General features: G+C 33.4%; 1 protein-coding gene across 2 annotated transcripts; it reads right to left on the bottom strand.

The window, feature by feature from the left end:
• Positions 1-1,392: 1,392 nt before the first annotated feature.
• On the bottom strand, positions 1,393-13,120 carry LOC137830740 (RNA helicase family protein). Of its 2 annotated transcripts, none has more exons than XM_068638247.2 (16): positions 12,670-13,120; positions 12,017-12,162; positions 9,403-9,502; positions 9,117-9,329; positions 8,884-8,979; positions 8,316-8,591; positions 7,429-7,632; positions 7,168-7,323; positions 5,356-5,448; positions 4,528-4,742; positions 3,554-3,713; positions 3,066-3,339; positions 2,784-2,976; positions 2,488-2,674; positions 1,969-2,337; positions 1,393-1,704 (listed from the first exon to the last, which is right to left on the bottom strand). In XM_068638247.2, exons 1-16 carry the CDS (start codon positions 12,952-12,954, stop codon positions 1,576-1,578), a joined length of 3,096 nt encoding a protein of 1,031 aa, XP_068494348.1. In that variant the 5' UTR covers positions 12,955-13,120; the 3' UTR covers positions 1,393-1,575. The 2 variants fall into 2 exon arrangements, with proteins under 2 accessions (XP_068494348.1, XP_068494349.1); XM_068638248.2 differs by having other exon boundaries at positions 9,403-9,506; positions 12,670-12,967.
• Between the last annotated feature and the right edge of the window lie 1,917 nt (positions 13,121-15,037).

Here is a 15,037-nt window from a genome sequence, read left to right as displayed (position 1 = left end):
GACAAAATTAAAGTAAAAAAAAGATAATGTAAGTTATTACAAATAAACCTATTATACCACTTGATGAAGAAAGAAGAAGAATACATTAACTCTAAGTTCTAATCCAAATAATTCAAAGAAAATCCATGGAATATAAATTCTCACAAATGGAAACAGATAATCAACAAGTGTTAAAATTTAAAAATATAAAAGGAGATTATAAATGGAGAAACACGCCACCTTTATCGTGGAGTAGAATGAGAAATGCCATTAATGTAAAAATACATTTTGGACCCTCTTTTCTGAAATACGTTTTTGGATTTTTTTTTCATAACAATTTTTTTTGTATTGTGGATTTTTTTTTATTTAAGAATTTTTATTTTTATTTTCAGAATATAACAATCTCTCTAAATTTTAAATTTATTTTTCCATAATGTATTATTTTCAATTCTAATTTTTTTGCTATTATTTTCAATTCTAAATTTTCGCATTTCGTGTAATTTCGTGTAAGGTGCAGGTTTAAAAAGTTGGGTGTAGGATGAAATTGCCTAAAATGATTTGAGTTAAATTGACGTGTTTATTAAGTGATGTGCTCTTATATAATTACTTTAAATTTAATGTCTTAATCCTTTAACAATACCTTTAAAATTTGGAAATCATGTGGTAATACTCCAAGAATTAATAATTATGAAAACATAGTTATCTTTTAGTACTAAAACACGTGCGAAGAAAACCAATTGTTAATCATGTTTATTATGGGTCGCACTAAATTGGGTGTTAGAACAAGATCAACAATGACTGAGAGAAATGGAACTCTACTAAAATTATACCAATATAATTTAACACTTCTCCATTTTTAAATATTAAATATGTTCATCAACAAATAAAGTCAAGTCGTGACATTAAATTTATTTAACGAAACATTGATGGCCTTTTCTAAAAATGTTTTATTATAACAAATAAGTTATACTAACAGTCGTATTAAACTTTTAAAATTAAGTTCATATAACAAACAAATTATTCTTTACTCATTTAAAACTAAAAAAATAACCTTTACTTCGAATTTCTCAAAAAGGCCATACCTATTTAAACAAAATCTTGGCTCAGTTTATTCCCATCCCTATCTTGGCTAATTCTCCTTCCACCGCAAGATCAATTGCAATCTACACCCATCATTTTCTTTAAAATCCCAAATTGTCCTTGTCACATTTTTCGGATTTTCACATTCAGAATAAAAAATAGGTAGGAAGACATTCCTTCCTATGTTACAAATGATCATATCCGGATGACACATTTCAGTTTCGGATTTACAGCCTTATTTGTGTTGTGGATATAAATATCCGGAAGATGGTAAAATAAACATTTTATGTGTTATGTGTTGGGTACAAATCACAATTGATCTAGTTGATCAGGTGCAGGGATAATTGGCCTTTCCTTTTAACCAAAGAAATCAGATATTGCACATAAATATTCTAGATAAATACTAATATGCTAGCAATCAATGAAAACTTTTACCAAAATCGCCAAAATTTATGCTAAAAATATTTAATGAATGCCAGGACTCGGAAGAAAATGCTTGAGCCCTGGAAAAAGAAATTATCTAATGACTTGACTGTGCAGTAACTCCACAGCAGCGGCAACCACACCCCTTCCTTCTGAAGAAACGTCAAATCCAGGTTCTTCGATTTTTCTGTTCAGAAGCTTGTCAAGCTCCCCACGTAATTTCTGCATTATTCCATTACAGAGAGATTGTTATGCTCAAGTATGGGTAAAAATAGGATTAGGATCCTCTAAAGCGAGGAGTGCACTTTAGAGGATAAAATCCAATAATAACACTTAGTTAGAAAATCAGTAGTTGAACTTGAATTAGCTACAGATTTTACTATATATACATTTGTTTTTGTAAGAATTAACAATTGTGATATCATTTCTTCAAGTTATAAAGCCAAAGCATAAGAGATTTACTGCAAAAGTCAGAGGGAACATTACCCTTATTAACTCAATAACACTTTTTGAAGCAGAAAAATGAAGGTAACCTCCAAGCATGTCAATGCCCTCACCACTTTTGTTAGGAACTAGATTACCACCAAATAGAAGTAGGGCATAGTCTGAAATATTTGTAGAGTCTCTAATATAGATGCTGGTCGTTTTCACCTTTTCACTATACACAATGTAGGGCAGAGGAAAGAGATGAACCCCAGCATTAACAGAAGCAGGATGGATGTCAACCTTCCCTACTTCTTTAGTGTAGAATGCTGTCCTTTTTCCTCTTCTTTTGCACTGCACAACATTAGGGTAGAGCCCCGCACAAAGAATTGCACAAACCATCTCCAAATCATGACTGTACTGGTTGTAAGCCTGCAAAGACATCATTATGCTTGATAAACATTTTCCTAATACTCACTCAGAATTTAGCCATACATTCAGAAGAGAGGGAAACTAAACTGGGGGAAACAAGGGTATAAGTATTTCAGTTGATGAAAAAAGAAATAGAGACTAGGGGCTTACATTAGGACCCCTGGACTTGTCAACAAATCCAATATCAGATAATAAATTAAGAAACTGCATCCTCATATCATCAATCAACCGCAAGGTTACAGGGGATAGGAAATTATCCCAACAAAACTGTTTTTCATTCCCACTTCGCTTTGCCTCCTTCCATCCTTCAAAAGCTTTAAGAAGGGCTATGTGATCACTGAATAAAAAAATATATTAATATTATAATTGAGCACTATCAATGCAGTAAAAATTGAATGAGCACCACCTGAAAGGAACAATTTTCTTGTACACTATGATGGACTTACCTGCAAGAATCACCAGCAAAAGATTGCTTTGCCGCATCAGCTTCCTCTTTTCTGTTTATGGGTAAGACAAACGGGTTGCGGTAAGCAAGAGCAGCAGCAATAGTTAAGGCAGGATTGAGGCACTGAAAGATAGAGCCCATGAGAAGCATCTTTCCTATATTTGGGTCCAAAGGTATGTTACAAAGATGGCGACCTGTAAGTATAAAATTAGCTAAGCCTCAGATAACATCCCAAATCTATACTCTATAGCTTAAGGAGACAAACATATTCAGCCTAATATACCCAGTGGAGTGAGCTCCTCGTGTTCATCTAGTGCCCCAATTGTTTTAAGAAGTTCAATAGCATTCTTAACAGCTAAAGGATCTGGTGGTTGAAGTGCCTTTTCTAAAAATGATCCCACAGTTCCAAGCTGCAAACTTTTAATATGAAGGCACAACTCTTGCAAAGGTGTTCGGAGGATTTCAGCTAACTGGTATTGAGGCATTGCATCATGGATCAGTTTCGGATACAACCTATAACAAACCCCAGGTTGCACTCGACCAGCACGACCACGTCTCTGGAAAAGTCTACCAATTAGTAAAAGTAAAACATAGCATGTTTCTCTGTCTTTTATCTTTGGAAATGGGGAAGGGAGGGGAGCAGGGTATTAGAGTCAAATACAATGTTTAACAACTAAGGGACTCAGCATTGACAGCTCAGCCCCTGAAGAATCTTATGTTCAATGAGAGCAATAAATATGTTGTGAAAAATATATTGAACAACTTCAATACCTGATGAGCTGACGCCTTTGAAATCCATGATGGCAACAAGCATGCTAGCTTATTTAGAGCATCATAGCTGGTCTCCTTTGCTTTGCCACAGTCTATGACATACACTACATCATCTATGGTGATACTACTCTCAGCAATATTTGTTGCTAGAACAATTTTTCTACAACAGCAAAATGACAATCAAAACCTAGATGCTAAACTGATGAGAAAATCAAATATACGAGAGCAAAATACCCCACATCTTAACAGATCATTGATGTATATTCAGTAAAGCACAAAACAAAGCAGAAAAAAATATCAATACAAGAAGTTGGGTTTTCCAAGAGTTTAGAGTCTAAACTCTAGACCATGCAGGGCCCCTAAAATGGACTCAGCACCTGGCTCCAATTAATAAATGGTTATTCAATAGGTACCTAATTTCCCATGGTTATTTCAAGCTAAAGAACAGCCACACCTTTTGACAACATTTTTTCCCAGAAACAACCTTTAGCAATTTTCATAATATCATACATCAGCTGTTAAATTCTGCAAATTAACACTAATGCATGATAATATTCAGTTTCACATGTTATTATTAATAATATGCTGAAAATTTTGTAGCCTTTCTCCAAATTAATATATTTTAAGGACAACTTATGTTTCTTGCCAAACTAAGCTTTTCTTATGAAAAAAACGAAGTGCTTTGTACTGGATGCTAACTTAAGGTACTTCTGAATTTTGGTGACTTAGCAATAGTACAGTTTATACAGGGAAAATCCCTGAAAATAAAACCAAGTAAACTAGATTAACCAGTCTGCATTCACCAGATCCCCATCCACGTCCAATATGTAGGTTGGCTATGTAGGTTGGCTTCTGGCTTGATCTTTATCCCATTCATCTATAGAGCATGTTAACTTTCTACTCGTGAACTTCTCCAAGCATATTCTAAAAGGAAAAACGATATGCAATGAAATTGACAAAAGAAACATGCTTGCCTCTTGTTTGGGGGAGGACGATCAAATATTTCACATTGGTTGACAGTAGGCATTGATCCATGTAAAGGAAGGATCAAAAACTTCTGAGGGTCTCCAACTAAGTTATTTGCTTTAAGTTTGTCAAGTAGCTTAGAGATTTCATCCCAGCCAGTGAGAAATACAAGAATTGCTCCACTACCTTCATTCTGACATATATATTCAATTGCAGCCTCTACCTGAAATATCATAGCAATAAAATGACACGGGCACACTTTAAAAAGGATGCCTCAACATGAGAAAAATGAATCAGGAAAATAATATTGCTAACTCATTTAAAATTCGTCAAATTTCATTAAATGTGTACAGCTACATACTTGATAAAAAATAGTAAGAAACAGAGCAATAGTAGCAACGTAGGATACTGTCCCTGAATGCACAATTCATTGCAAGAGGAAAATCAAATAGAAGATTGTTGGAATACTAATCTAGGTTCATTATCACATGGTAGAATATTAGTCAACTGTAGCATATCATACGACCATAGTTAATAGTTGTAAATTATCCCTGAAGTTAGTACTTCTAAGCTGATACAATCATACAACACAATTGTTGAAATAAGTTATACATAAGGTGAACTATACAACACAATTATCCCAAACACTTCTTGTTTTAAAAGGCTATCACACTATCTGCAGCAAAAAATTCAAACATCTGATGCATCTTGACCAGATAGATTCATACAAAGTTTCTAAGACTAATAGAGAAAGATGAAAGAGATGTGCCCAACAGCTTATAAATTAAATTCATAAAATACAGATTGATCTGACAAAATAAAGTGAACACACGTACCAAACCCAAATCAATCTGCAAACCTGACCAAGCTTCAAGAGATTTTCTAACACCCAAGCTGTAATTTTTGTAATTAGTATCTACATCTATATCCTGAAATAACAGAGATGTGTGAGTATCTTATGTACATTTATTCATATTGTGATTACAGGAAGAGGTGAATCAATTAGTAACAGAAGCATGCAATACATAAGGAGAAAATCTCAATGAACAAGAAATGGAATAAATAACTTATTCATAGAAAAGACTAGTAAATATTTAATTTGCTAGGAAGTTTATACCACAAATGTTCATCAAGCTTAGGTACATTTATTCATATTGTGATTACAGGAAGAGGTGAATCAATTAGTAACAGAAGCATGCAACACATAAGGAGAAAATCTCAATGAACAAGAAATAGAATAAATAACTTATTTATAGAAAAGACTAGTAAATATTTAATTTGCTAGGAAGTTTATACCACAAATGTTTATCAAGCTTAGGTCTCTCTGCTTTTTGTCAAAAATTAATTAAAATGGTGAGAGATGCGTTCCATAGAAACAGGACATTATATTTAACTGTCAACAGACATCAAAGAAGTTCAATCAAGAAAATGGCCCAACTAACATCCACCAATCAAATAAAATTATCTGTTGTCAAATTATATCCCTCAATGTTAACAGAGAAAGAATCTGTTAGGATACACAGAGAACAGAATTAGTTAGAATTAGAATAGTCATGAGTTAGTTACTTGAGGTGCTATAAATAAGAAAGAAGGAGAGGGGGAGGGGCAGTGTGATTTTTTGTAGATTGACAATTAGCTCTTTGTGAAGGGGGAGCCCTTGAAGGAGAGAGTGATTCCTATTTCTTGTTCTTTTTACTCTATTCAACAAAAACCTTTCTTTTATTCTCTTTATAATTCTTGGTTCCTAACAAATTTGGTCCGACCTGCCGGATCTACTGCAAAGGGACAGTATGGAAAGTCGTTTGAGTGCATTGGAAAGGCGGGCCAGTGAACAAGAGAAGGTTCTTGCAGAGCTGCAAGCTGATATCAAAGAACTGTTACGAGAAATCAAGAAAAGTCAGAACTTGTCTAAAGTGGGAGAGAAATCTGTTAATGATGAAGAGAAGAAGGTTCAGCAATGAAGAATCACACCTTCACTGCCTTGAGGACAAGGTTGACTTTTGGGGGAGTGTATTGTTAGGATCCACAGAGAAGAGAAATTAGTTAGAATTAGAATAGTCATGAGTTAGTTACTTGAGGTGCTAGTTAGATATAAATAAGAAAGAAGAAAAGGGGGAGGGACAGAGCGATTTTTTGTAGATTGAGCATTAGCTCTTTGGGAAGGGGAAGCCCTTGAAGGAGAGAGTGCTCTCCTATTTCTTGTTCCTTTCATTCTATTCAATAAAAACCTTTCTTTTCTTCTTTTATAGTTCTTGGTTCCTAACAGCATCTCTCGTAAAATCCTAACTTCCTTTCAACAACAATTAGGAACTGCTTTCATAATTGGGTCTTCCAAGAAAAATTCTAGAAAAGAAAGCAAATCTTTTGGCCTCAAATCCATATTGATTCTGTTACTACCATAAATTGAACACAGATCAATGGAAAAGCTAGTAGAGGTTGTTTGTGGGGAATAAATATAATTCAACAAAATTGACGTCCCTAAAAAATACAAGACTCTACTTGCCCAATAAACAAAATCATCTGCAAATAACACTTACATCTTAAAATTCCACAAGTATGGAGAAAATAAAGATGATACTTTAACTTCAAAGCATCTTATATATCATGAAGATTGTAAGTACATGGATTGATAGTTCAAATATACATGCCTCAAACATTTCAGTCAAGGGATCCTTCTTTGAATCCTGTTGTTTCCTTCTCCTCTTTGAATTCCCCTCATAATTGTCAGAATCTGACTTGATGCTGTATCGAGTTTTCTCCAACACATCTTCTAAGAAGTACTCTGCCACAGGATAAGTAAATCCCTGGCACATATGTCCAAATAAAATAGAAAAGGAATATTTTATTTGCATTGAAAAAAATAATAATAACTTCATAATATGAAATATAAAATATAAAATAATGCATACCGGTATGTGTATAGTTGGGGCATTTGCAAAGTATTTAGAGAACAAATCAGCATTAATAGTGGCACTCATCAAAATGAGACGCAAATCTGGACGTCGTGGAAGAAGGTCACGTAAAATTATAATTAGAAAGTCTTCATTCATGCCTCTTTCATGAATTTCATCCACCAGCAAATGACTAACACCTTTCAATTCTGGGTCTTGTACCTATTAAACAACAAATACAGGAAAGACAAGTCAAGGCCACTAGTTGCTAGGAAGAATATAACATCACATGATATGGCTGTAAATTTCTCAACAGTATATTTACCTCTTTCCAATTAAAGATAGAAATTGAGTTACAGACCAGTCTAGATCACCTAACTATTATAGCCTTTATTCATAGAATGAATTTTATTTTATGTTCTATACAAGCACCACTCCACAATTTGCAATCAAAAACTGTCCCAAAAACATTAACTACGAGGTGAAGGATCATGATTAGTTTTACAAACTTATATTTAACTTCTTACATGAGCTTTTAAGACTAAGATCACAAAACAAACCTTATGTTGAAATTCATTTTTCTTTAATTTGAAATAATGGTAATAGCAGGAAACAAATTTCTGACCATTATACAAAATCATCACCAACTCTCGCAAAAGTCAAAAGCTTACACTATTAGAAGGTGGCTTATAAAAATGGGTTTATATTTACTATAAGTGACATCAAACCTCCCCCACCCCACCCTTGCCAAAGAAAAAAATTGGAAAAATAGCATAGGGAACATCAAAACCTCAGGCAAGTACCAATTAGAGGCAATAGAAGAAAGACCTACACATAAACGAGTTTGGACAGGAACTGGAATCTTAAAACAGGATACTTTCAGTTTTAGAGGAATCAAATATTACCAACTGCTGAAGTAAAACACCAGTGGTGCAGAAAAGCAGGCGTGTATCTGCAGAACGTTTTGATTCAAGACGGATTTGATATCCAATTGTTTCTCCAATACTCTCACCTCTCTCAGAAGATATTCGAGTTGCAACAGAAATAGCAGATACTCGACGAGGCTGAGTGCAAATTATGTTGCAATCAGCTCCACGCAAACACGATATTTCTTCTTCCAGAATGAATTGTGGCAACTGTGTTGTTTTACCACAACCTGTCTCTCCTGAAACTACTAATACCTGTGCAAACACAAGCCAAATTATATGCTGTTGCAGAACCAAAGCAATAATAACTTCAACTGATGATAATTCAGGATCAGTATTAGTAATAAACAAAGTAGGAAGAGCAGTCTAAACAGACCATGTATCATTCATATTCACAATTCACTCCACCCACAGATCTAGTATTGAAGTTTGTCCTTCATAATTTCCATTAAGATCTATAGATATTATTTCTTACTATATGAATCAAGTCAATAAACTATGGTAAATAAGCTAGTTTTGTCACGGTAGATAAGAAATATCTGCCAACCTGATTTTCTTGAACTGCTTTTAGAAACTCAGACTTCATTTTAAATGCAGGAAGCTTCTCCCTAAATGATATCATTTCCTTCAAGCTATCACTTGCCTGTACATAAATAATATCCAATCCTCACGTAAGTTTAAAATAGAATATAAAGCAGTCGGGTAATTGGCACAGTTGGTGCAAAATTGTGAACCAATGGTATCGGATTATGATCAAATTACTCCCAAATGCTTATCTACCTGTACAAGTTCTTGCCTTTCCTTGAGTGCAACACTAAGTTTCTCCTTCAAAGAATCAGTCTGTTCTGAAGAAACAGTTTTTATAGTGATTACAGATTGTTTATGTCCAAGGTCAGCTGACACAGAAGGCAAACTAGATGGTGCTGCCCCCTTTGAATGTGAACTATTCAAAATATTTCCTACTTTCTTCTCAATGTCAGTTGACATTCTAATCTGCCAAAAGCTTAACATAGTTAGCACAATTCAACATGCAGAAAGAAGTAGAAATAGGATAGGTATACGCCACCTCCTTCTGTGTTGACCCATGATGCTCGTCAAGATCAGCACGATAATCAGGCAATGGAACTTTGCTAACGACGAGAATCTTCCCCTTACTATAAGCATGGCTTTCTTTGCCCAAAGTACAAGTCAAGCCATTAAGATGTTAGTTAAAATAGAAAATTCAGATTAAGCTCAACATGTTCACAAGTACCATTAAATCTATGTTTAGTATATGTAGCATATTCTATGCCAGAAATTATTATTTCCACAAATTTAATTACAATTAAGAATTTAAAAATTTATGTTACATGTTATATTATAGTTGCCTAGCCCTCACTTTTAGATACCAATATAATATTGATAGTGTAAGTACCATAGTAATTAATAATGGATAGCAGCAACCGACCCCAGAATATGCTGTAGCAGGGTAGTAGTAGCAGGATGGCCACTATTATGATCTTTTACATATACATAGTTTGCACTACATAACAATATATATATTAATAGTTTTTATATTATTTGTATACATTAAGTTGTTGTAAATATTTCACATTATTACATTATTCAAATTTTATTATTATTTAGCCTATTGTATTATATATTGTGTTTTATTTAGTTTATTATATTTTTATTTCTGTTTATTAACTTATCTATCATGCTTTATTTAGCTTATTATTGTTATTATTCAGTTACTACATGGTATTATACTAATTCTATTTAATTACTACAATTATTATTTATATACTAACTGAGCTGACAAGCGTATGAATGAAGTCAAAGCAGTGAGGAAGAAAGGGACAGAGCTCAACTTCACTCGGTTACTGTTTATATACTACCATTATTAGATGTTATATATTTTGTCTCTATTATATAATATTTTTTTATATATAATTATGGATTAATATTTTAAAAGTTCTTAAATATTAGAGTATCATATAGTCTAATAATAACATAATATATGATTGATAAAAAGGCAAACAATAAAATCATTTCCAATTGTAGTCAGCTTAGCATAGAGAGTTAAGTTCATGCCTAAGACCCACTGACCCCAAAATCCTAAACCTAATAAGTTTCTCCCATCCCATCAGCCATCACCTTCCTCTCCCTTCTTTCAGAAAAATAGATCACCCAAGAAAAGAAGCTGCAGGTACTCTCGACAGGGTACAAAATGCAAGGAGATTGAAAAGCAGAAAGGCTAAGAACTAATAGATGTTTCTACAGGTTGTCACCCCGTACAATGATACTGGTTTCAGGGTATTTTTTGCATTCAATTCAACGGCCAAAACCCACTTTTGGTTACAATTTTCTGCAATATCAGCTGCGAACAGTGGCTGACAGATGCTACAGCAAGCCACTCTGCAAAGACATCCTCAAGAGCAGGGTTGGCCGCTCTGCTATCCCATCTTAGTGCATGATTGACAACTATGATAAGTACAATATGCACCATAAGGCAGCCCAAAAACTGGCCGGACCAAGTACAGCACTAAGACAAATCCAAACCAAACAATGTTTGCAGTATCATTTGGTTCAATGCTCATTACAACTAAAAAAAATGCCCATACCACAGTTATGGAGGGAAAATTAAGCCACTAGTTTATACTTCAATTTTAAATTTAAATATACTACATTTACAAAGAGATAGTGGCACAAAGTCCTGCTGTGAACTGCTTGATCCCAGCGTCAAATCCCAGACAGGCCACCATTACATGCAGTTTGGCCAACCAAGAGTATCCACAATTTTCCACACAAGGTCATTTCACTTGTGTCTAACAAAATAATCCCATAAACAGGACCTTTGTTTAAAATGTGTTGCTTCCTTGTTAGTTACAGCTGAAAATCTATACAATAAACCTACAAGTTGTTAAACTGAAAATCTAGTCCACATTGTATCTGCTCAGTGACCTACTTTTATGGTACACAGCTTTATTCAGTTCATCAAAAATCAGAGTTTGGCTTGACAAATTTCCAGAATGTGCCATATGGTTTTGGTAGCCTAATCCTCAAACAGACCCCAAACTTGAACATTCCTAAGTCATACAACAACATTAACTACAATCAAACACCAAAGTGGAATCAAATATTAGCCAGAGAAAAGGGAAACTATTACAAGAAATAAGTTAAATACTTCAACTCATGTGATATTAGAATAAAAATAAAACATTTTAGGACAGACAAATTTGGTTCATAATGAAGAGTCCATTTCACAAAGAAAACGAGGAATATCAACTAACTACAAACCTTCCCCCACACGCATAGAAATAACGACCAGTACCAGGCACAATTTGTTTTGCATATGCCTGCATGTCATCCACCCCAATCAACCATTGATTTTCTCATGAGGAATGATACATGAACACCTACACAGAAGTGTATGCACCTAGTTGACATTCTTCATTTCTCTGTATCTCTCTTCTAGTCAGTATTACCCATTATCTCTTTTCTCTCTTCTATCCCTATCTCTCTCTAGGTGTATAACAAGATCTAGGTGTCCTTGTTTTGTCCATGCTCATTTTCCTTTTCCTATCAACAACTTCCTCTCCTCAGTCATAGTAAAACATCATAAATACAAAAATTGAAATCATAGTTCCGATTAACTATCACGTCAAATGATGAAGCAATTAAGAATATAGTAAACATACAAGTAAAGTTCATGCTGATAGGCTATATCAGCTAGGATTTTCTGATCTGCAATACTAAAGTTACGCTTAATCACCATCTCCTGCTCCCCTCCTCGTTTCATCTTCTCTATCTTATCCAACCACTCGTTCTCAACTAGCACCTCCTTCTGCAAACACACAAAAATTGATCAAAATATTAACCAAAAGCACTACAGAACTGCAGTGCCCATTATCAAACACAACAGAAAAAAAAAACTTAAATAGTAATTTGTTTTAAAGGATTTCCCAGATTATCAAGGTGAAACTTGTTTTAATCAGACAACACATATAGCACCTAAAGAACTGTATTTAAATATTATTTTTCCACAAAAGATACCACCACAAATAATAATAATAATAAACTTCAAGCATTGACAAAACAGGTTTAGGGTTTAGGAAAAAGAATGTCGTAGATTACAGAGGTGAAACTTCACTTATAATCCACCAGCAGCACAGATAGCTAATGAACTATATCTAACTATTTATTTCCCACAAATACTACAACAACAATTACTACTACTGCTACCACTACTACTGATCATAATAATAATATAATATGATAACCATAACAATAAACTTAGAACATTGACAAAATTTTAAATTACTTATTAGCTTAAACATTGATTTGAATTCACCTCGGCTTGTTGTTGTCTGAGGCGCTCGGCGCGCCAAACAGGGTCCCACCACCTTTGCTCGCCGCGCCCACCGCGTCCACCACCACCACCTCCACGGCGGCCGCCTCCTCGACCGGCGGAGGAGGAGGCTCCTCTGCGGCCGCCGCCTTGGTAATTGGGGCGGTAGGCCATAACGGAGGAGGAGATCGGAAGGTTGGTAGGGAAAGGTTTGGGTGCGGGCAGGTGCAGGAAAGCGAGGCGACGATGGGATGTGTTGAAAGTAGGGCGGAAAAGGTTGCGAGGCATTTATATGAGAGACACTGGAGAGTGGAACATTCTCCTTTAAACCTTTGTTTTTTGGGACACTTTCGAAATGCTACTTCATACGTGTTGTGCTTACGCTTTTAGGCCATGCCCTTCAAATCAAATATCTTCCATGAATGTAAACATAAGTTACTCCTTTTCTTATCCTAATTAAGATTTACCTGTATCGAAACACATTTATCTTTATTCTTCTTTGTATTTCCGACTAGAGATTAAGAAGTTTAAGTGTGATTAAGACATTTCAGTGTGAATGTAAACATCATCATATAAATCGGCTTTTAAGATATTAAGTTAGACTAAAAATTCATTTCTTAATAATCATTATTAAATTACACCCATACAAAGTGTGTAATAGAAGTTAAAGGATTTTTGCACATTGGTTATATAACAATGTTTTCTAAATCATAAATCTTAAATGCATTGATTATATTCAAACATTTTTATCACTCTTAGAGATCTCACATCGATTAGAGATTAAAACATTTCATAATATATGAATATATGCAAATGTCACTTTATAAGTCGGTTTGATGAAGTTGAGTTAAGTTAAAAGCCAACTTCTTAATAATCAATACTAAATTACACTCATATAAAGTGTATAATGAATGTTATCCAAACATTCATTAGAAAACTCATTGGAAAATGTTAGAAAACAAACATGATAAAAGATTGTATTTATATCCAAACATGTTTTTCTATCATAATATCAAAACAAGACACTTATAATGAGAATAAGAGTTATTTATTATTCTAATATTTTTCTTCATCTTCCTCAATTCTTACACAAACTCCAATTATACACTCAATTAAAATGAAAAGGTCCAACTTCTTTACTTTGGGTTGAAATATTTCATTAAATTCATCATTTCAAAAGTCGTGGTTTGGGAAGATTTAAGATTTTATGAGCTACTTTGATAGTTTCTTGAGGTCATATTCACTCCAACATTGCTTTATTAGACCTTTAAACATAAAGTTAAAAAACAATGAAAAATAAATTACAAATGCTAAGAGTAAAAGAATTTAAGGATTATCTTACCATTAATATTTTCTTTGATGAAGTGAAAGTTTCTTCAATTTTAATAAACAAACTTTGTTTCACCATTTTTACGTCTTTATCAAACTCTTTTTTTTTTTATCTTAATTTCACTTGGTTTGTACTCACCACTTTTTGAGTATAAAAGTTTCAATGTGCATGTATGTCTCTTGTTTGCTAAGAATATGTACTAGTAACACCATCATGTATAATTCGTGTTAGACAATAAATTGTTAAAAACTTTGTTTTAATGAACAACATATAGATAAACATGTCTCGAGTCACGGAATGAAATATCATGTATAAAAGAATAGTAGACAATGTAACATTTACATGTTGAATAGATAATAAAACATATATGTTAAGTGAGTGATTCAACATTTGCACACTGAGGAAATGACAAACCAACATCTAAGACATATTTAAGTATTTTAAATCATAATAACTTTTTAAAGTTTTAGAATGTTATATTTTAAACATTTGTAAAAAAAATAGTTCATTTGCGCAACAAACATGGACAAGAAGTTTAAGAAATAACCATAAAAATATATGTCTTTAACATCAAAATTTAAGTGCAAAAGCTTTTACAAATACAATTTCATTCCTCTTCTTATATTGCCTTTACATTAACAATTTGATTATTAAATAGTCATGGTTTTCCAATAACAGGTGACTATTTTTCATGAAAAAAATATCATATAGAAATTCATTAACATACTTATCAATTATAAAAGAAATTAAGGCTTGTATATTTATAAACTATCCACTTACTTTACTAGTGATGAAAAGTTGGCAAATTATCTTGTGTGTAATGGTAGTGCAACTCTCTCCAACAATGATTAATGTTCACAACTTGATGATTATTTATTATATCTATATATTATGGAAAACATTTTATCCTTAGGAGTCATGAAAATCCTTATGGACTTATTCAAATATTCATCTAACCATTGACTATTTGCTCTTCACATGTGCAGTCACATACTCATTTTCACTAGAAATTTGTGAAAAATAAGGAGAGATAAAAAAAGT

The sequence above is a fragment of the Phaseolus vulgaris genome, chromosome 7 (genome assembly GCF_051622355.1).
Source record: "Phaseolus vulgaris cultivar YP4 chromosome 7, ASM5162235v1, whole genome shotgun sequence".
Taxonomy (NCBI): domain Eukaryota; kingdom Viridiplantae; phylum Streptophyta; class Magnoliopsida; order Fabales; family Fabaceae; genus Phaseolus; species Phaseolus vulgaris.
This window is presented reverse-complemented; position numbering and strand designations above follow the sequence as displayed.